General features: G+C 35.6%; 1 protein-coding gene across 3 annotated transcripts in view; it reads left to right on the forward strand.

Annotated features, from left to right (window-relative positions):
* The window catches only part of Zw10 (Zeste-white 10 kinetochore protein), a 98,505-nt gene that overhangs the window by 15,839 nt on the left and 59,037 nt on the right, over positions 1–23,629 (forward strand). For all 3 annotated transcript variants that reach the window (XM_081758534.1, XM_081758531.1, XM_081758533.1), the window contains exon 3: positions 19,880–20,699. In XM_081758534.1, coding sequence (XP_081614660.1) covers positions 19,880–20,699 — 820 coding nt within the window. The remainder of the gene's footprint in view (positions 1–19,879; positions 20,700–23,629) is intronic.

Here is a 23,629-nt window from a genome sequence, read left to right on the forward strand (position 1 = left end):
CAGGCATATTTCTTGAATCATTGCAGTTGAAATCCTTGTTAAGAAAAAAAAAAGTGCTTCTTTTTTTTCGTACATTTTCCCTCCACAATTAACATAGTACTTATTCCCACTGTTGTTGTTTGTTAGCTTTTGTATTGGCGGGGGGAAACGGTGTATTGGTTTTATCTCTATAATGGAGTAAAGTAATATCGAATTATCTAGTTCTACAAGCAACATATTTTCTTGAACAGACATTTGTCATTGAAACGTCTGCGTCGAATTACCGATTCCCCATTTCGTTGCTTCACGTGAGTACATTTCTAATTATTAAAATATATGCATCCTCTTGCATCACTAAATAAAGTTAGATAAGTGTTTATTTCTGGTTTCTAGTTCTTCATTATTATTAGCGTTTAACGAAAAAAAAAAAAGTTTGTCGAAATCGAGTTTTTTTTTTAAATGTAAATCTAAAACAGCGTTCCCCAACCGTTTTCAACTTGCGGCACACTACTGGTGTAACTTGAATTCTCGCGGCACACTTATAGATATTATTATTATTATTATTATTATTATTATTATTATTATTATTATTATTATTATTATTATTATTTGTAAATATAAAATACCGTGGTATTTTTTGTGATTACTGATCTCCTCACAGAGATGAAAGCTCGATCACTGTTTTCCCCCGTGGTAAATCATTATGTTTATATTTCATTCTAATTTAAAAATAGAAAACAATTGCAATGGAATACAGGATTCAAGTTTTTAAAAAAATCACTTTCTTTTTCGAAAACTGTATCCAACCTTTCACCAAGAAGAAAGATCACTAAATAACGAACGAACAAACAAATCTCTAGTACTTTTAAGACGCAAGTGTAGGTAATTTGTATTCATGTTTGCTTTGTCGAAAGGACTGAATGATATTTGAAAATTTCAAGTTACGAAATAATCTGCAACAATAAAGAAGCAATAATGGTCCTAACAATGATAACAAATGATGTATTTGGATGAAAGAAATGAAGAACAGAGAAGAAATTACAGGGGTTGATATTTGATTTTGAACTGTAGGGAAAAGAGAGAATAAAATAAATAAAGAAATACTATTGATTATTCCATCGATTGTGACAGAAGCTGCTTCGTTGACATATTTTATCAAAAGCCTGAATGCCTGGCTGTATTTTCCTTTTAAATAGGGAATGATAACAAATACTTTTTTTTTACAACATAAAAATGTACAGAAAGGTAACACGTTATGAAACTTACAATTTATTAACATGATTAATATACGTTACAACTTTTAAAATAATATATGAAGGTTAGAATTGTTCAATAATATTAGTAATGTAACAACTTTTCAATAATAGCTAGGGGGGCGCGGTGGCTCAGTGGTAGAGCGTTCACCTCTGGTGCTTGGGGTCCCGGGTTCGATCCCAGCCCCCGCCAAGTGAACTTTGTGGTGGACAAACACCGTGCTCGTGGGTTTTCTCGGGGTTCTCCCGTTTCCTCCCACTTTCTTCATTCCACCATTTCACTCATCTCTCATTATCACCGTCTCCTTTAGCCTAACGGGCATAACCGTGGGACGTAAAACTTAAAGATTTCATTTTCATTTTCAATAATAGCTATTAAAAGTTACAAATTTACAAAAATAAGTAAAACAAATTGGTTCACGAAGCAAAATTAATGTGCAAATATCCGTCAATTCTGGACGAATAGTTGATCAACACGCCCTCATATCGTGTCCCCAACAGTTGTGACCTGTTCTTACACTTGATTGTGTTCATTGCAGAAAATCCTGCTTCACTTAAGCAGGATGTTGAAAAGAGAATGATAACTTTTCACAGCCTTTGTAGGATTCTCCCCGTCGGAGAGAAATCCAGATGATGCCATGTCTTGCTGTGAGTGCTGGAGGTTTAAACCTCAGTCATTCCTCACATCAACCAATTCACTTTCTTCCTAGAAATTTAATTCTGCTGACTGTAGGACAGAAAGCCTAAAGGGGTTCCTCACAGTAATGTATGTACAATAATATATTACAATTAATCTTTTCCATAGTAATGTGAAATTCAAATTCACATTTATTCTTATGTCTTCCAATTTGGTTGGCACAGAGTTAATATTTTTTTTTTTTTTCGATTTCCTCGCGGCACACCAGCAGCCCAATCGCGGCACATCGGTTGGGAAACGCTGATCTGACAGTGACTGTGAGACACTGATCTATCACTGACAGTGGAAAATGAACAAGTAGGATACACTTCCATGAGTCTTAGAATTAGTGCGATTCCAACATCAGCTACGATTGTTACTGTCAAATAAAAAAATGAACAGAAAAAATTTAGCACTAATGATGCCCATTCGGAAGTCAGTGAAAACTTCGAAAAGCGTAATGCAACAAGGAACAAAGCAATGAACTATTTCATACGTTCACAAGAGAATGATATCCTCAAGATTTTGAGTTCCATCCCCATCAATCAAAATAAAGCATACTCTTTAATCCTGAGTTTGCTTATAAACAAGCAGGTGGCATCAAGAGGGCTTCACTATCATATTGTCCAGCTCAAAATGCTTTTTTGCAGGGTGTGAACAGCTTATTCTCCAGTTCCAACAAACATGTTTCTTAAAGGTTCTGTGCTTGACAAACAACATTAAACACGTTTATCAGCGACTAAGAGAAAACGAGTCTTCCAAAATACATCAGACCAGTATAGATGCTTACATACATGTTCGCCCATGTTGTGGTTTCCAAGGGGGGGGGGAGGCAAGTACAAGTGACGTTTCAAATATAGTTTCAAATTTTTGCTGTAACTAATGTAACAATTCTATTGGGTTTTCGATATTCCCAAGTACAATTTCCTCTTAGGGGAGGCAAGCGCCCCATCTTGCCCCCCCCCCTGATGGGCGCCCTTGCTTACATATCTAACAAAAGAAAACATAATGTTAAGAAAGTACTTCCTCATGAACAGATAAAACAACGGCAGTATCAGGTTGGGAAGAACAGACAGGTAATGTGTCGAGTTGTCAAAGTGCTGACCCTCATTGGTTAAAGAGGGCTCACTTACAGAGGAAAAGGAAATGTAGCAGCCTATAGACTGGAAGACACAGCTACAGATCATGAAAACTTTTGGATATTATTCCTTTGTTAAGCAAATTTGATCTTCCGCTTACAAGTAATTTAGATAAGATTATCGAGAAGAGTCATATACGATAAAGTAAGCAGGATGATGGTCGCATAACTTTTATAAAACATGCAAGGACAATATTCGGATTTTTTCAATTCAGCTATCAGTTACACGTGTGGTTCAGTTGATTTTGAAAAATTAAATGAAATCTTTGAGTTTTACATCCCACGGCTATGCCGGTTAGGCTAAAGGAGACGGTGATGATGGGTAATGAATGAAATGGTGGAATAAAGAAAGTGGAAGGAAACGGGAAAATCCCGAGGAAACCGACGCACACGGTGTTTGTCCAGCACAAAGTGCACTTGGCGGAGGCTGGATCGAACCCGTGACCCCAAGCACCAGAGGTGAACGCTCTACTACTGAGCCACCGCGACCCCCACAGTTGATTTTGAGTTTAACGTCCCTTTCAGCAGCGAGGCTATATTGAGACGGGATCTACTAATTAACGGGGAATGAAAACCACATGAGCTCCGCCGGAAATCGAACCCAGATCTCGCACGCCTAAGGCGCATATGCTAACCGCTTAACCACAAAGGAGCTCAGTTACACATGTGTGTTATGTTTATATACTCAATCGTGTCATATATAACCTGACAAAAAATTGCATTGATTCTGTGTCATTGTTTGTTCTGCTGAATGGCTGCGATATTTATGCGTAAGTATTATCTGCGAATGGACATTTGGAAGATCAATTGTCAACAAAGGCGTCTTATAATTATTGTGGAAACAAGATGGTGGACCAAACACACTGTATTGCAGAAAAAGTTCGGTCATTTTTCGAACCCGAAAAGTGCTTTGTAATGGAGTAGAGCATAATAATGAAGAAAATTGCTTGTACAGAAAATATCAACTGAGATGCTAGTGTAAAGTGAAAGGATATATAAAAGATCTCAAGTTCAAAACAATGCGGACAGCACAAATGTTCCTGAGAATATTTCAAGTGATGATCTCTCTATGAAACTATCTCCAAATACAGGGTGCTGGTGTAGTCCTATCGGATGGTGCAGACTACTCTGTCCCAACTGAAAGAGTAGAGATTATTTTGAATCCGTTAAGAATGCAGCATTAAGCTTTTCAAAATGGGCCAGTAACAAATTAGAAGACTTAGAACGTGATGTCTTTGTTTCTACTGACCTGTCGACAATCCGCCTTCGGAGGTGGACAAAGATTTTTTTCCTATGAATGTGAAGATGAAGCTGCTTCTATCCAGTGACCAGGTACTGCATCGAAGCATTCAACACAATATTGGATACGGTAATTTTGAGTATTTCTTCAAGATTCAAGAAGCAATATACTTTGTGGATTATTTAGACCCTAGACACTTCAACCAAATAACAGAACTTCCAGACACGGCTTTCGATAAACTTACATATCCTCTGAAAAACTTCAGTAAAGAAGTTTCCAAGGATTCTATAAATGTCTTCTCTTGGACTTTTCAAGGAGGTGGATATCCTTGAAAGTCAGTTTTGATGACGAGTACAACTGAGAAGAAATGACTGTGCTGATGGTGCAAATGATTCAGAATTAGAAGAAAACATATTTCTTCCTAAGCGAATGCAAAACGTGTTGTAACTTGTCCAATGTGCTGCTTTTTATTTTGCAGAATTTGTAATTTGTGCAGCAATACATATCCAGGTTTGCTATTAGCATACAAATTTTTATTGACTTTGCCCATTACTCAGGTAATATGTGAAATAAATTTTTCAAAACTGAAATATATTAAAAATAGGCTAGCGGGTACCATGTCTTAGGAACATTTGAAAGCATTTATGTTGATGTCTATTTAAAAAGGTTTATTAAAATAATTCGAATGAAAAGATGATAGACACAGTATCATCAAAAACTAGTACGCTAAAACATCTGCTAATTTTGTAATGTAGTATACGTACTCTTTGAACTTCGTATAATATTTTGAACAATTCAGAATAATATACTGATGAAAGAATATAGGGTTCTAATTGTCAATTGTTAATACTATTGACTTACTGTAGAAAGAAAACTGTGAAACTTTGTGACATTGAGATGCTGATGGCCCTTGTGGGAAAAGCGCCCGCGCCCCTCTAATGATGCGTATCCGCCCCCTGATACAAGGGCTTCCTCTGAAAAATTTAACAGCTCCCCCGACCATTTTCCCCCCTCAAAGAATTCGATTCAATATTTTGAGCCCCTTTTGACCTATGATGGTCTGCGACCACAATTAATGAAAAAATAAATTTTAGATGTCGCTTTAACCCTAGAATCACATTTTTTTTTTCCGAAATTGTATCACGGGTACGCCATGGTCAAAATTAGCCCAAAACCAACCATATCGCACATATAAGGCGGCAAATGCAGAAAGAACAGATATTGATGTAGCTTTTGCATATTTGCTAAGTGAATGAATGAGGAATCACAACTGAAGAGCCAAATTCACTGAGGCCCCATTTGATGACCTGTGGCATCCCTATCCCCATTTTGAACCAAAGTGAAACTTGATATTGGTGTTGTGTTTATTTCATATGAGTCAATGAGCCTGAACATGAATATGAGGATAAATTTGCCATTAGATCCCCGTAAGTTCCCAATTTAGGAATGCCTGAATTTTTAGTGTAGGTGTTCATATAAAAAAATCAATGTTACTGTACCTACAGTGTCCAATCAAAGTGAAATAACCTCAGCTGGAAAGAGAGTAACCATCAACAACAACATAATGTAATACAACTTTTGCTGTAGTGTCTCCCATAGGTCCTAAGAGGGAGGATGAGAATAAGTAGATTAGTGGATAACTGCAACATTTGAATAAAAGGTACATTTCATCCAAGAAATAGAAGCAAATATAATGCAAATGAAAAATGAGTTTCATGTAAAAAGTACAAGTATTTCAACATGTGAAACAAATAAGGATGAAAGGAACATTGTAGTACGTACTTCAGTCCTTGTCACGGTTTTGATTTGTAACCACACGAATGTTGTCATGATTGAATATTTTGCTCAATACTTGTGCTGGTTTTGGGATTCTCGACAAATATCTTCCATAACTTAAGTAATATAAATAATGGCTGCGACATGGGAGCAAGAGCCAACTGTTCGCAATCCATTTCTACAGTCGCAACAATACCTAATGACACTTTTGTAACCTTCTGTATTTGGTTTTAGATGAAGCATTTGTGTCTTGCTTTGTGTATTGTTTTGGAAACAAAGATTTTATGAAAAAAGAAAAACTGGATATGCTAATCTCTTACAAGGTTTTTGGTGCTTAAGTGTGATTATTAGAAGAAAAAAACTTTAGACTGTAATCAAGATAAACTATTAATATGTTTTCCTTTTAAAAGTGATTTGTCGTGAGGAACAAAGGTGATATAACGTAATGGAACTTTTAATTGGGAAAAAATCATAGTTTAACCCTTTTAAATCCCGGCTTTCTTTAGGTAAATTTAGACTTTCAGTCAAGCGGCTACAGCATCATTCCTATTTATCGTAGGATCATGGCTCATACCTAGTTCCCCCCCCCCCACAATACAGCAGCCTTTCTAATGGTACCATTCACATTTCCCTATCATGTCCCTGAGGTGGGTAATTTTCAGAGAAATCGGGATTTTCCTCTGATTTTTTTTTAATTTTGAGCCCCCCTGGACCCTCCTGTGTTGACGCAGAGACCTGAAAATCAACTGAAAAATACTAAGGCATGTACTAAATGTGTGTACCAAATTTGAAGCTTCTATCTTGAATAGTAAGGGCGGGACAAATATTTATCAGTAATCACCACAATGCCCCAGATTACCACAAAAGACCCTGATCTCAGGTAAAAAATTGCCTGAGACATTCATATTCATCCTAGAATCATGGTTCTCCAATCATTCTCTTTAGAATAGAACTCCCTTTCAAACGGTACCATTCACATATCTCCATTGTGTATCTGAGGCGGGAAAATCGCGAAGAAAGGGATTTTTTGGTTAAAATGTCCCTTTTTTAAACTTTTTACCTCTCTGGACCCTTCCTGTGTTAGCACAGAGATCTTTAAAAGTCTGATAAATACTACTCGGTGGAGTGAATGTTTGTGCAAAATTTCAAACTTCTAGGTGCAAAAATAAGCCTGCCATAAAATAATAAAAGTATTCCTAACCCAATTTTTTTTTTTTTTCAGGATCTCAGGTAAAAATTTCCTGAGACACCCGTATTTACCCTAGGATCATGGTTCTTCAATCATTCTCTTCAGAATAGAACTGCCTTTCAAATGGTACCATTCACATGTCTCCATCATGTATTTAAGGCGTGAAGGTCGCGAATAAAAGGTGTTTTTACGTTTTTGTCCCTCTGGACCACGCAGAGATCTGAAAAAATCTGATAAATACTACTTGGTGGACTGAATGTTTCTACAAAATGTCAATATTCTAGGTTCAAAAGTAAGCCCGTCAAAAAATAATAAAAAATAGGCCTAACTTCTACATATAATAAATGTAGAGAAATTGAATTTTAGTCGGTTTTATATAAATTTAGAACACAGTAAAGAAATAACCTAGGTATTCACTGTTACCTATTAACCATTAAATGAAAGCAAATCAACTTGAAACTTTCGATACCTTTTATTGTAGTAAATTATTGTTATTTTCAGAGTTAATTACAAAGGATCATAACAAGGTAGTATAAAGTATCAAAGATCCTGGGTTTTAGGATCGTGCTGTCCAAAACATAAAACATTCCAACCTAGATTGACAGCATTTATATGTAACATAAATATTACACAGTGTAATTATGAATGTATCCAAAGAGTCATTCGCCATGAAGATGAATTTCGAGAGAAAGCGATATTAAACTCCCTCCTGGCCAACGCCATAGTGAGACCTAGTTAACCCTATCTTGCACTATCGTAATTAATCAGTTATGCATACTTGTAATATACGACTTATTGTACTTACATAATTACAATCATTCCTACACTATAAAACAAAATGTAACGACGAGTAAAATTCGCGATTACACAAAGTGGCTTAAACACAAGTACACTTTTGCCGTAAGTTAATTCAGCTAGGTGAGATAAGTCTCGGAGCTGATGTTTTACTTGCCCTACAGACCACGGATGGGTCTTCGCGGGTTATGAAGTGCGGAGAGATCTAGCTCACGCATGGGTCTGAATCGTACTGATTTTCGAACAAAGCGAAACAAGTCGTTATAAACCATCTCAATTCTCTTTCACATTACAAACCGTAACATTGACCCAAATACGTCATAGCCCTGTATCCTATTCCACTTTGGCCAAAATATTATTTTTGATATTTCTAAACTCGGTCACCGCTTTCCATCCATCTTGTAATGAGGACGCTTAGATGAATTTCCGTCGAAGAACCTGTTTCTTTTGACTGTGGCGTCACGTAAGATTTTCTGTGCAGTGTCTGTTAATAGTTTTGCGAAGAATTCTCTTCCGTGTTAAGGACGGTTATTGTTTTTGCTTTGTATAAAGTTACTTCTTTCTATTGTTCACTAAAGTTTTTAATGCCTCTCTTTTAGAAGTTTTTTGAATAAAAAAAAGAAAAATATTTTTTTCTGGATGTCGTCCCTTTTCTCCACTGGAACGTGGTATAACAAACAAAACATTTTTTAAAAGTTATGACGTCATCATCTATGTCTCGACGCAGAAATGCATGAAACTACACGTAACGTGTTCTACAATGCCTCTAGATTTTTTTTTTTTAATAAAAAGTTTTATGGTTCTTTTTTTAATCGAATAATGAAGATACTACCTTAGTATCTAAAAATAGGTACTAGAACTCCAAGGGTTGAGCGCTTAATTCCAATTTAATAACTGCGATCAGCATTGTGGCCTTAGCAATTGCCAAGATTGGAAACGGAAGAAACAAAGGCATTGCCAAACAGGGTTTGCCCAAGTGGGCCCAGCCCAAAAAAAAAAAGTTTTTTTCGGGTTGGACCCACCTAAAAAAAAAAGCTTTGAAACCAACCTGAATTTTTGAGTTTTTTGTTAGTATATTATTGGTACAACTAAGGTAATCACATTGAAAGTGATTTTTATGATCTTCGAGTTTCCTTGTGCGAATTCGATGCTTTCACGTTAAGATATACAGGGTGCGGCACGTAAAACCGGCCCGTCGTAATATTCTGGTATATTGTGTTTTTGGCAACACTTAAATAATCTACCTTCCTACCAAGAGATGGCGTGTCGAGGTCGGGTCGACTTACGTTTGTCGAAACCAGTTGAGAAAAAGGCCTCGTTGTGTTAAGCCGGGTGAGTGTCAGTGTGTGATAATGCCGTATTCGATACCCGAGCGTGTTGCCATTGTTGAAGGGTTCATTCTCACTGGATCTTTTGTGAAAACAAAGAATTTGTTTCGGGAAAAATTTCCAGGACGTTCTGTGCCAGCAAAAAGCACCATTCAGGAATTGATTGAAAATGGCGGCGTACAGGATCGGTTCAAAATGCTTTCAGGAACAGACAACCATCTGTCTGCACACCTGAATTAAAGATGCAGGTGGAGGAGATAATGACAAGAAGTCCTCGAAAGTCAACCAGGAGATTGAGTCAACAGGTTCATGCGAGTGAGAGAAGTTGCAGACGTAGTTAATCATATCCAATACATTACATTTCATTTTATATGTTCACTTTACGGGCCGGTTTTACGTGCCGCACCCTGTACAACATTCAGCATAAGACCTTTGTAAAGTTCTGAATGCACTGAATGAATGAATAAATAAATAAATAAAAACTTAACTTAGCTTGAGATAGTTATAGAGCAAAGTAATGTATGGATTATGCTTATAGCCTATTTGTAGTACAATATGCAATTTTGTACTTTAGAAAATACTTTCCGTGAATAGTGCGCTCGGCGATACCGAGGGACGTTATCCCTCATACGTTTGACACGTTGAAGGCAATAGGTGCCGGTACTAATAGTAAATATGTAAATACATTAGTAAAATTATTAGTATTCTTATCTTTGATGTAAAACACAAGTATTCTGCAGTAAAATTTGGTTTTCCAACAACAACAGTTTAGTTCAGTCATTTGTTGCTACTCTTCAAATAAGCATTCTATAGAATCAACACCAGCAAGTGTAAAAATTCTTGTCAAATTTAAGAAGCTTAATGTTCGGAGTTCCGAAGACTGTATAACGCTTACTGTTTCAAGTACTGAATTCAAATTTCCGTACTAGTGGAAGTTTCGATGTACAGTAAAGAAACCTGTATTTTCGAAAAAAAATCCGCCGTGAAAGAAGTGCTCGGGAAATTTCCGCAATTGAACGCAGAAGCTTCGGAAATAAATACTTCAACAATAAAACTATTTATTTTACGCTGGAAGTTATGTATTTAATTTCATTTGAGATATTTGGAAACAATTACTTTATAAAATATCAATTATATCTTTGTTAATTGTTTTAAATTAATTTTCGAAAAAAAAATAGTCTTGCAACAAGTGCTCGGGAAATTTCCGTAATTGAACGTACAAAGTATCGGAAGTGAACTTCAACAATAAAGTTATTTATTTTACGCTGGAAGATGTTAATTTCATATAAGACATTTTGAAACATTTATTTATTTCATACAGCATGAATTGTATCTTCGTTTTAAATTAATAGACCCCTTTTGGTATTCATATTTGGCGAACGTCAATCAGGTTTCTGGATGACTTGATCTACATTTGTTCGTTTGTCTGCCGAGCTTCTTCATGGCTAAGAGGTTAGTGTACGCGTCTTCGGCGTGGGAGACCCGGGTTCGATTCCCGGTGGGAGCTCATGTGGTTTGGATTCCACGTTAATCAGCAAGTCCCGTCTCATATAGCCTTGCTGCTGATGGGGACGTTAAACACAAAATCAACTCGTTTGTGTGCCTCTACCACATACACTGCAGGGTACAGCTTTCCGTCTTTTAAGTTAAAATTTTCAGTATAGATTTTGACAGCATACCAACGTAAAATGTCAAAATGGCGGCCATTTTGTTTTCAAAATAGCGAGTATCCACGCTACAAAGCACAATTTTCAGTCTTTAAAGTTGAAATTTTAACGGTGGAAGCACTAGATATGCTAAATTTGCTGTATAGATTTTCTCGGCGATCTAATGTAAAATTTCAAAATGGTGGCCATTTTTTCAAAACAGCAGAGTAGAAAATTGTTGCAAGTTGTGACAATAACAATCTTGAAATATAAATCACATTTTAACACTTTTACCCAAAGACACTGAAATATTAAAAAAAAAAATAAAATAAAATAAAAAAAATAAAATAATATAAAATAAAATAAAATAAAGCAGAAAAAAACAATTAAACCCGAAAAACCCCATATGGAGCCAGGTGAGTTGGACTTTTTTAAAAAAAACGTTTTTTTTTCAAACCCTGTCGCCAAAAAGCGCATTAGCCATTTGCGGCAGAACTAACTTCCGACTTGGGTTGAGAGGGTATCATTTGCACATGTAAGTCTCATTCGTTAACATTTGTTAAATTTGGTTAAAAAACCAGTCTGAGCTTTTAGTTTTAGTCTGCAAGCGTAAATAGGTTGTGGCATATAAGTCCGAGAATATGTATATGGTATTATTAATATCCTCTTGTAAAAATTAAAATTTTCTTTGTCAGTAAAATTGTAGTTAAGCATTTAGAGGTGAAACTGTTCTTTTACTTAACTTCTACAAATAAATAAATAAAACCTACCTCTTATGCTCAGTTCTAACAGGTTGAAATACTGCTTCCCAGTGAAATAACCTTATTTAAATACAACTACCAATTAGTATACCAAACTTCCATTTTTATTAATCACTAGGTCTTGAATGCACTGTCGTTTTCAATGTCTTGTCGTTGTCTTTAACATATTGCATATTAATATTACTTCTTTCATCCAACATTTCAGCCAAATAACATATCGCCTGTTTATATTGGAAGGATCCACAAAACAATCTTTTCAAATATTTTTCGGTCATTCGAGGAAAATCTTCAATATCCTGTAAAGAAATACTTTGTAGAAATAAACGGAAGTTTTCTTGTTCGCAATTTCTTCTGTTTAATAAAGGCTGCAAACTTATTTTAGTTTCCTGAAGTTTTTGCAGATTCCATGTTGCGGTGATTGCGGAGCGGTTTTTATCTGGTGTCACACGTATGGAGAATTTATTGTGTAGAAAACTAGCAATTTTATACTACGGACCGATACTAGCTATCATTTTATTGTCAATATATTTCATCCAACAGACGATACTTTTCTTTCAGCATTCCATGTGTAGCTTCAACTGCACAACGAATTCTTGTAAGAAACTTAGTATCATTTGCATCTGCAGTTGACAATTGTGACTTTTTGCCTTTAAATGCAGGCATAGGAACTTCATAATCTTTGTCCTCAATATAAGTTTTACAGGGACTATGATTTAAGCCATTGACTACTAATTTACCAATGTAAAACGTACAATTCTTACGTAGATAGGGGATCTTGTCCCACAAGAAAAATCGCAATAGACGTTCCTAGCTGCCGATATTCGTTTTTTCGCAACAAATTCACACAATCGCAATGATTCATTGTTTCGTGTTTGTCTTAAAATGACATGGGTGTTCATTCCCAAATAAATTGTTAATTATCAACAGTTTCACTATATACCAAACAAGAGATGGGGGCACCACAGGCCATTAAATGGGGCCTGTGAATTTGACACTTCAGGTGTGATTTCTCATTCATTTACTTAGCAAATATGCAAAAACTACATTAATATCTCTTCTTTCTGCATTTGCCCCCTTTTAGGTGTGGTATGGTTGGTTTAATTAATTTTGATCTTGGCATACCCGTGATACAATTTTGGAAAAAAGAATATATTTGATTCTAGGGTTAAAGCGACATCTAAAATAATTTTTTCATAATTGTGCTCGCAGACCATCATAGGTCTAAAGGGGCTCAAAATATTGAATCAAATTTTTTGAGTGGGGAAAATGGTCGGGGGAGCTGTTAAATTTTTCAGACGAAGCCCTTGTATACACCTATACATACATCCAAGTTCGTACAAAATCGAACGAGCCATTCTTGAGAAATAAATTAATTCCACTTTTCCAATTTTGCGCCATTTCTCTTGAACCAATGCGAGTTGAGGTATGAAACGACAGGGATTAATGTATCTTGGTGATACCTACATACCACCCACTTGTCTCAAGATTCGTCTGGGGCCATTCACTATACTTATCCACCCATGACCTTTCTTTTATGGTCTAACATTTCTCTCCACCTATGCAATCAAGTCAACCAACTCGATATGACTTGCCCCTCCTTTGTCATGCTGACAGTATTACTCCACTCCTTCATGCATGTTGAGCTCCTCCGTGGCTAAGCGGTTAGCGTACGCGCCTTTGGCGTGGGAGACCCGGGTTCGATTCTCGGCGGGAGCTCATGTGGTTCGGATTCCACGTTAATCAGTAGGTCCACGTCTCATATAGCCTCGCTGCTGAAAGGGGCGCTAAACTAAAATCAACTCCTTCATGCATGTTAGTCATCTATAATTCCCTTACTCCTTGTAAGAACAGTCTCTCTTTCCTAAAACCAGTCTGTAGAAATATATGTGCCTTATTATTTCCAAACAAATTGTTGACCTCCATTTCAATACACCACAATATTACATCTGCGGTGCGCAAGACACCGCTTTTCATAGCCTAACATTGAAAATTCGTCACATTCTCTCTTTAAATTAATATTTAATTTGCTTGCAGTCAAAGACTACATTAAGGAAATTTGAGAAGCTCCGTAGAAGTATTGAATTTACTTATTTAGATAAAGTGATTCTATCTTTATGTGAGGGACGGGTGCTGTGAAGGGTCACACAGCAAGTGACTGAAGCCATTCAAAAAAAGTTCTTAAAGACACAATAAACAAGGTAGATCTGTTTGCAGAGAAGGCTTATGAATAAACTCGGAAGATGTTAATTTGTTCGTTTTTAACGTACAAAGAGTGAAAAAGTGGGAGTCGGACTGGACCGAGACTCGAACCCGAACCTCCAGCATACCGTGCCGATGCGTTAACCACTATGCCACCCAGTCCGACTCCCAGAACAGCCACCCAGTCTCTCACTCTCGAGGTCGATGATCTCCACTCAGACCACGTGGGTTGTACCACAGACCCCTGCTGTGCTTGGACAATCCTTGTGTCCATATATCGGTTGTGATTTCTATAGATATTAATGAAATTGGAAACAACCGATTCGGTGTGGTTAACGCATCGACACTGCATGTCGGAGATCCCGGGTTCGACTTTTGGTCCAGTCAGTCAGTTTTTAACTCGGTACGTTGTTGAATTCACATCTATAGAGGATATGGTGTGTAAAAAAAATCGGTTGTTTCCTCTTTCATTATTCGTTTTGTTTACGTACTTTCATATTAATGTATAATAATAAATCAAACCTTGGTAGTCTTCTTTTTTAATTTTCAACTTGAATTTTTGGTAACTCTTAGCTATTACCTTTAACTAGGGACGAACAATTTCGACGAGAAACAAGATTCCTTTCGTCACATTTCTTTTGTTATCTTCAAGTACTTTCCCAAAAGAAAACTCTGAAAAACAGGATGAGTAACCAAGAATTTTGAGAAATAAGTAGAACACAACAAAAGTAATATAATCGGTAGAATTTCTCGTCGAAATTTTTCATCCCTGGGTAAAGGTAAGAGGCAAGAGTTGCCGAAAATTCGGGTTGAAAACAAAAAAGGAGACGTCCCAAGGTCAAATTTAATTTTGCTTTATTAATATACATTAAAACTCAGAAGATATTCGTCTTGTTTATCTGTCGTGTTATGATTACTTCAAAAAATCTACACAACAAGATACAGGAAAAACAACAGGATATAGAAAATCAAATTTGTGAAGTTGAACTAGCATTAACCTATTATATGCTCTGGGAATCCTAAACCGATTGTTATATTCCTTGAATGATTTCTGCAACAAACCCTGTTGCCTTCGACAGTCAGATACTAATGAAGAGCTACGGTTTTACAAATATTTTGTACATTTATCAGCAATAATTTCTTGAAATATTGGTAATCACTGCATACACACTAACAATAACAGTGTATTGTGCAAGAAATGCAAAGCTTAACTTATTGCGGAAATTGATGTCGAACGAAAGCAGCTATGCTAAGTTTATTTTAATCAAACAGTTTCAGTATGCGCTTGATAACTTTGTCGATGACTTCTGAAAAATTCTAAATTGGACTTTTCTTTCCTTTCAGAAAGTTTCCACAGGTAGGAAAAAATCTTCACACGTGTAAGTTTAGCAGTTTTTAAAAGTCATCAATAAAGATGTCAGAATACATTGAAATTGTTTTATTAAAATATAACTACTTTGTTGTACAGGATAAGTCTTACATTTGACGCAAATACAGATCAATCAATCTAATAGTTACATCGTGTTAACCGTATATGTATAATAAATATATAAAACTAATTCGTAATGGAAATTTACGGTGGAGCGCTCACATCTCCTGTGCTTTGTCGCAGTTTCTATTTCATCCATGTACGCTCAGTGCTAGGGATATACCGATATATCGGTATCGGCAAATGGACACCGATATTTATCGATACATTTTCCGAACTATTGTCAACCGGAATATTAACAGTGACACTTATATTTCATCGATTTCTTTATCCATGTGTACCCCTTTGATATGCACTACTCGCACTCAGCTGATATTTTTAGTCCTTCGATGCCAAAATAGTGAAGAAGAAAAGCCAAGGGTCTTCAGTCAGGATCATGGGCGCCCAAAGAAAATTTTCTGGAAGGGGGGGTTCCATGGTTGCTATATTACGTATACATTTTCGCAGGGTGGATTGATTTAAATCAGTCTGATTTAAATCACTTGATTTTTTAAATAAAAATCATTGATTTAAATCAAATTCCGAAATAAATTAATTTAAAGTGAAAATAAGTAAAATCCCGTTTCTGTTCTTTTATTTCGATTATGGAAGTTAATAATCATAATACAATGAGGCTCAAATGTACAGTATAGTATGAAAACAAGTGTCATGCAGAGGATGATTAGGGAAAATCCCGTTTTGAACTGGTAACGGAGCAATCCTGCTTTCTTCTTTTCGTAACATTGGGTTTGGGTTTTAAAATCGTTAACTATTTCAACGGGGAAATCACCATCGACATTTAAGACGAAAATTCTTTTTTGTGTGTGTCTGTTTATTTGTTCCCAGATAATAGGGCGTATTTAGAGGGATCCTATCCCCTCTCAATATATATATATATATATATATATATATATATATATATATATAATTTTAGGCGAAATTTATGTATTTCATGCCGCAAGCTAGTTCTGAGTTTTTAAAAATAGGCCCCTGCCAAATATCAATAACTTTTGTGAAAAAAAGTGTCATTTTGATAAACGTTGCTGTACTTTTTCCTTAATGCTTAGCCTTTTAAATTATATCACCTATTTTTAGGTGATAAGGTAGAATCTTCATTATTCAATTAAAAAAGTACCAATAAGGCTTTTTACTTCGTTTTCTTCAAGACTAGAGGCATTTTAGAACACGTTACATATGCTTTCACGCCTTTCTGCGTTGAGGCATAGTGTGTGATGACGTCATAAATTTAAAAAGATATTTTTTGTTATGCATATTATTATTATTTTTTGGCAGGTTACATTTTGCATTCAGAAGACTGAAATTTTGCACACTCGTTCAGTGCATCCCTTAACAATTTTCAGATTTTTTCAGATCTCTGCGTGGAAACAGCGGGGTCCAGAGGGGCAAAGCTTTTTTCGTGATTTTCCCGCCTCAGATGGAGACATATGAATGGACCGTTTCAAAGGCTGTTCTATTCTGAAGAAAATGATGTACGTACTATGCTCCTAGGATAAATAGGGATGTCTCAGGAAACTGTTACCTGAGATCCTGTTTTATACGGGAATCTGGGGTATTTGGGGAATATTATTTTTCGTGGGCTTAGAATACTTTTGCACCTACAAGATTGAAATTTTGCACATTTACTCAGTGTACCCCTCATTATTTTTCAGATCTCTGCCTTAAAACTGGGGGAGAGGTCCACAGAGGTTTAAAAAAAAAAAAAAAAAAAAATAATAATAATAATAATAATAAAAAGATATTTTTAACAGAAAATTCTTTTTCGTGATTTACCCGCCCGATACATGATGGAAACATTTAAAGGGTACCATTTGAAAATTTGTTTTATTCTGAAGATAATAATGTACAAATCATGATCCTAGGATAAATAGGGATGTCTGCGGAAATTGTTATATAACATCCGGGTCATCTGGGGCATTTGGGAATGTTCTTAGCTCACTGTTAAATAATTTCCTCACCCTTACTACTCAAGATAGAAGCTTGAAATTTTGTACACACATTTAGTACACCCCTTCTTAGTATTTCCCAGTTGATTTTGAAATCTGTGCGTTAACACAGGGGAATCCAGAGGGGATCAAAATTTAAAAAAAAAAAAAAAAAAAAAGTAAAAAGAAATGCCAATTACTCTCAAAATTTCCCTCTTCAGGGACATGATAGGGAAATGTGAATGTTGCCGCTTCAAAAGCTGTTCTATTCTAAAGAGAGTGATGTATGTACCATGATCCTAGGATAAATAGGGATGATGCTGTAGTTGCTTGACTGAAAGTCTATAATTTACCTTTAAAAAAGAGCCATAATTTAAAAGGGTTAAGAAACATTGCTTGGGATTGATATAGGTTAACGATTGGGGATAATTCAAAATTCAACCCCAGTATTTTCACTTAAATGGCATAATTAGCATTTAATACTAATTCCTAACGCTTTTTCTTCAGTTTGCGACTTGTATTATACGAGGAGAAAGATTTGATTTAAATCAAAAAAATAGATTTAAATCAAAAAAATCAACAAAAATGTTTTTTTTTTTTTTTTAAATCATGATTTTTTTTTACCCTGCATTTTCGTGAGCCCGTTGAGTCCCACCCTGCCCTGCTACTTCGGGTGCCCAGGGTCAGAATAGCAGATCTGTTGAATCCCAAACGAGACAGATGTTTCGATTCAGAAGAAAATACTATGGAAAAAACCCACAAGACGCTTACTTTGTCACCATTTTCTCCTACTTACTGGTTAAAAACAATTAGTTCTAAAGTTAATAAATAAATAGTGTTACCGTTTTCGACTTAGCTTAAATAACCCTCTTATTTTTGTATGGTATACATAGCAACACTTGGTTCAACAAGCATAATTTTATAAACAATACTATAAACGGTAGTATCCGTTTGCATTATATGTATGTAATAAAGACTAGTAAATACAATGTAACTACGAGCTTACACGAGCTTTTGTCCACGAGCTTCCACGTCGAAAATGGCCTGAAACAAGGAGATGCGTTGTCGCCATTATTATTTAACTTTGTGCTGGAATACGTCATAAGGAAAATCAAAGATAGCAACCAGGGCCTAGAGTTGAACGGCATTCACCAGGTTATGGCATATGCTGATGATGTAAATTTAATAGGGGATGATAGGAGAACAGTAGAAATAAATGCAGAGATATTATTAAACGCTTGCAGGGACATGGGTTTAGAAGTAAATGCAGAGAAAACTAAATACATGGAAGTGCGTCGGGACCGTAATACGGCAAATTATGGATGCGTTAAAATATTAAATAATACTTTTGATAAAGTGGATACTTTCAAATATTTAGGATCAATATTAACAGACGAAAATCATATTCACGAAGAAATTAAATGTCGACTAAAAGCAGGGAATTCGTGTTACTATTCGGTTCAAAATCTCTTGTCGTCGCGAATTCTGTCGAGGAATTTGAAGCTTAAAATATACAAAACGATAATTATGCCTGTTGTTCTGTATGGCTGTGAAACATGGTCACTTACTCTGAGGGAAGAACATAGACTGAAAGTATTTGAGAACAGGATCCTGAGAAGAATATTCGGACTCAAGAGGAACGAGAATGGGGAATGGCGGAAGCTTCATAACGAGGAACTACATAGTTTATACGGTTTACCCAACATTGTTAGGGTCGTCAAGTCTAGGAGGCTTAGGTGGGCAGGTCATGTAGCTACAATGGAAGAAAGTAGAAACGCTTTCAAAGTCTTGACTGGTAGACCCATAGGAAAACGACCATTAGGAAGACCTAGGCGCAGATGGGAGGATAATATTAAGATGGATCTCGCAGAGATAGGAATACAAAATAGAAACTGGATCCAATTAGCTAAGGATAGAAGTCAGTGGAGAGCTTTTGTGAACGCGGCACTGAACCTCCGGGTTCCATAGGCCATAGAGTTAGTTAGTTAGTTAGTTAAATACAATGTAACTACCAAAGTACATTATCACTCTAAATATCAATCACTGACTCTTAGAATTAATTTTACACTATTTAAGTATTTGCTGCTCTTTAGTTCATTTTATGTGAACTGGATTAAATTTAGAGGAAATATAGTTTTTGTGTAAAACCTAATATGAAATTATGCTTTTTGTCTTTGTACATCAAATTTTAGCCTTACAACTAATATACCCTCTTACAATGTTGATCATTTCATTATTCTGAAAATTCCTGATAATCTATAAGAAATGTGTCCAAAAGTATCGGTATTGGTTATCAGTGAAAAAGTGGTATCGGTACATCCCTACTCAGTGCGCAACTTATACCATGTTCGTATATTTTCATTAGGGCATTTCTATTTCATTTGCTTGCATACTTCCAATTCATTCAGTTTAAACAAAAAGTAGTCTTAAAATTTACTGTTGTATACTTATATATTTTCCTAATATTTTGAATTGTCTTTTCTTTCAGACCAAAGTTAATTTACAGAATTCGACAGGGGAACTCAAACAACTTTCTGAATCACTACAAGAGGTAAGCTTGACGCTTCAGACGGTTGATTATTTAGTACAAGTTGATAATAAATTGTCGGAGGCTCGAGACGCCCAACTTCATGGACATTATGTGGAGTCAGCGAAGAGTTTGGAAAAAGTGCATGAATTGTTGCAAGCTCCTCCAGATGAGATTCTGCCATTAGATATTATTCAGTGTCTACGGAAAGATTGGACTGTTCAGCGTGAGAAGTTTTTGTATGACTTGGGAGAGATTTGGCGGGAGTGTATTCGTTGGGAAGAAACGAAAGTGGACACCGATCTTACAAAAGTAGTTTTGATAGTGAAATCTATTCGACCAAGTGAAGTAGAAAAGTTGTTACAAGCGTTGAATCACTTTAATGATTTAGACTTCAAAGCAAGACGCTTTAGTATAAGGTTCTTGAATTATGTTTTGAAACCAGTAATTTTACACGAGACTGTTCTACGTTTTGAGAAGAAAGATTCGTGTTCCTTCTTGGAAGTGGAAAGCAAAATAAAGACACCACCTCGTCCTTTTCTGGAAGTAATTTCGAACTTAAAGGAAGCGTTTAATTTCTTGCATGCTCACTTTAGCATTTCTATATCGCAAGAAGTGTCTTTTTTGAACAAACTGGGAGAGTTTGTTTGTGAAGAATTTTGTGAGTGCTTCATCAAAAATTGTTTATCAGCTACAATTCCAAGCCACAGCAGTGATTTGGAAGAATATGAAGAAGTCATTAAAACAGTAGAAGATTTTCAAACTCTTCTAATGGCAATTGGTAAGTTTGTTTTAATTCATTTTATTATAGCTATGTGTATGTACAGTAAACAGTCTAACAAAGATTTTCGTCAAGTTTACATTCCGGGAAAACCCCAAGTTTAATGTTTCGCAGAAGGAAGACTTATTTTTTTATTATTAGTATGTTAATTATATACGTAAAACTGTAAATATTGGGATCAGAAAGTGTGCCTCGTACTAAGTTCCATGTCATGAAGGGATGTAGAGGAGGATGCTGTTGTAAAGCTCGACACTTTCTTAACCTCAGCCATATTGGAGGTGGACGGTCAACAGGACGCCAAGGCCTCTTTTCCTTTTCCAGGGTTGCCCTAGGTACACACATTATCTCGAGACTCGAGTGCTCCCCAGAGTTTCTAGGTGTAGACGACGGAAAATTTATCAGGTTATGATCATTCTGGAAATCGAACCGGATCCCCCATGTTGCAACCAGATGTTCTACTGCCTTAGCCACCGAGACCAGTACTGAGAACATTTTGATTCTTGAGTGTTCTACACTGAAATAGATTTGACAAGCTAATAGTTTAAGTTTGTATCGGATACAAAGTCAGGCAGTCCCTTCAGAAATTGTTAAACAACACTTTTTGTAACCCTAGACCTTAAGTGATCCCTTGTGATAAGTGGTTTAAAGTTTGGCTGATAAGCAAACTTTTTGATGCGGAGTGGATTGTTGAAAACTACATGCTTTCGTCTATTACCGTTGTCAAAGATAGGAGAGGTGTGTCAAAGAGGACAGTAATAATAGCATCCTGTAGAGACCGCTACTAAAAAAGAACATAAACTCATGATTGAGGGGCCTTTTACGATTCAAAGATGATAGTTTTCAGAAATATGTACTTTGGATGTCAATACATTATTTCTTGCTTTGCTGCATTCCAGTACGAAATAGTAATACCCTTAGTAAGGATATGAACTTTTAATGTTAGTATTAGTTAAAGTAATACTATTAATAGTAGTATGTAGCAAGAGAATGTAATAGTTACAGTAATACGGAGCAATAGCTGCGTTGCTTTTCACATCATGGATACTTTTTTTCTAACCAGTTTTCAACTTGTTACGAATTTCACCCCCTCTACTCTCGCCCGCCCCTGCGTTCTACGATACTGCTGATTGCAACCCAAATTTGTAGTATTATTTTTTCTTCCTTACGGCGTAAGTTTTATTTGCTTTCCGATCAATTATTGCATGAACTAATACGTCAAGTGTAGCAATATTACTGGCTTTTTCAATTACTGTTGGGAGGCTACCATGAAGAGCCAAACCTACTGGTCCAATTTGAAAAATTGCAACAGATACGAAAAAATGTAATAAGAGGAGAGTTGCTGGAAATGATAGGTTTTCAACCTAAAGTGTTGCAATTTTTCAAATCAAACCAATGGCTTTTTACTTTTTTTTTCTCATCATTTCATTCATTCATGCGTTGTGTACAATTTTAGATATATGCCACATCGTAATATGTATATTTAAATATGTTCAAAATGTTCAGGTCTTGCACACTTTATTGTAATATGATACAAAGTTACTTGTATCGTGGCATAGTGAGTGCTAGGTCGAGAAAATATAATTAGTCTAGGCATCAACTAACAAAAGTGCTCTTGTTTTCGAGTTTAAGAGCAAATCATATAACAAATCGGCATCCGATATTTTTTGAATATATACTCATCACTGATCATAAAAATGCCGTATGCCAGGGAAAAAAACCCTCACAAGAGGGGAGGGGGGTAAAGCCGATTTCTATTATTCACTATATCTCCGTAACCAGCTAGAGTGTCCGAATTTTTTTATTTTGTTTGTCCAATTGTGTTCTACAACTTAATTTTAGTGCATTTTTGTGCCAAATATAATAGTTTTGTTATTATTTTCATTTTTACTCAGTATTGGTTGCGCGTGATATCAGTGTTTAGCCACAGAGTCTTTACAAGATCTAATTCGGAAAAATGTTTCCTCTAAAAGTTTTTTTTTTTTCTTTTCTTCATTTTATGCTTTTTCGAAATATGTACACTTACATCAGTGTAGGACTAATAGTGCCTGAGTTAGAAGCGACTTTATTCTGTTGTGTGCGAAACTAATCATGGCGCGGTTCAAGAGTTACCTTCCCACAAACGGTAAATATTAGCAGCTGATGATGATTATTATATATATATAATCGTATCTGCCTGCAAGTAAATAATCCTGATTAAGTCTGTCTATAATATAATATAATTAAAAATGTCAATTTTAATATCAATTGAGGCGCTTTTTGCAAAAATAACCCTTGTCAAAACAAAATTTCTCTGAAGAATGAAAAGAGACCTTTCTCTAGTACACACTATGAGAAACTCTGCAAATCTGTTTCTTTATACATATCTCTGATACCTTGTAAAACATACACAAACATGCAGATTTCTATTCGTTTTTTTGAAAAAAAAAAATCTTGTTTTAACAAGGGCTGTTTTTGGTACAAGTGCTTCCATTTATGTACTACAGTGGTACTGAACGAAATAGAGCAGGAACCAGGTTCTAAATCGTCTTCCAAGAGAGAATGATGAACAATTTGCCATCCATTTTATATATATTTACCACCTTTCCCTCTTAATACTAACTGTAACGCTAGAAAAAAAGCATAAAATAAGATATGTCTAACATACTTTGTAAATAAACTGTTAAATCTTATTTACATAAGAAACACTTCCCTATTATTATGATTGTACGCAGTTGCTATAATACAATAAATCTAAAATAAGAAACGTAATAGAAGGAAATCATATGTTAAGAAATCTCTACACAAGAGAACAAATTGTTTGATTTCTAGAATTATTTCCCAGTAATGTTATGCTACTCTTATATCTCGAAAAAGATAAAGAAGTTTGTGTGATATTGAGTTGAGTTGAGTTAATTTTGAGTTTAACGTCCCTTTCAGCAGTGAGGCTATAT

This window comes from Thermobia domestica, chromosome 5, assembly GCF_964235325.1.
Source record: "Thermobia domestica chromosome 5, izTheDome1.hap1.1, whole genome shotgun sequence".
Classification (NCBI taxonomy): Eukaryota; Metazoa; Arthropoda; class Insecta; order Zygentoma; family Lepismatidae; genus Thermobia; species Thermobia domestica.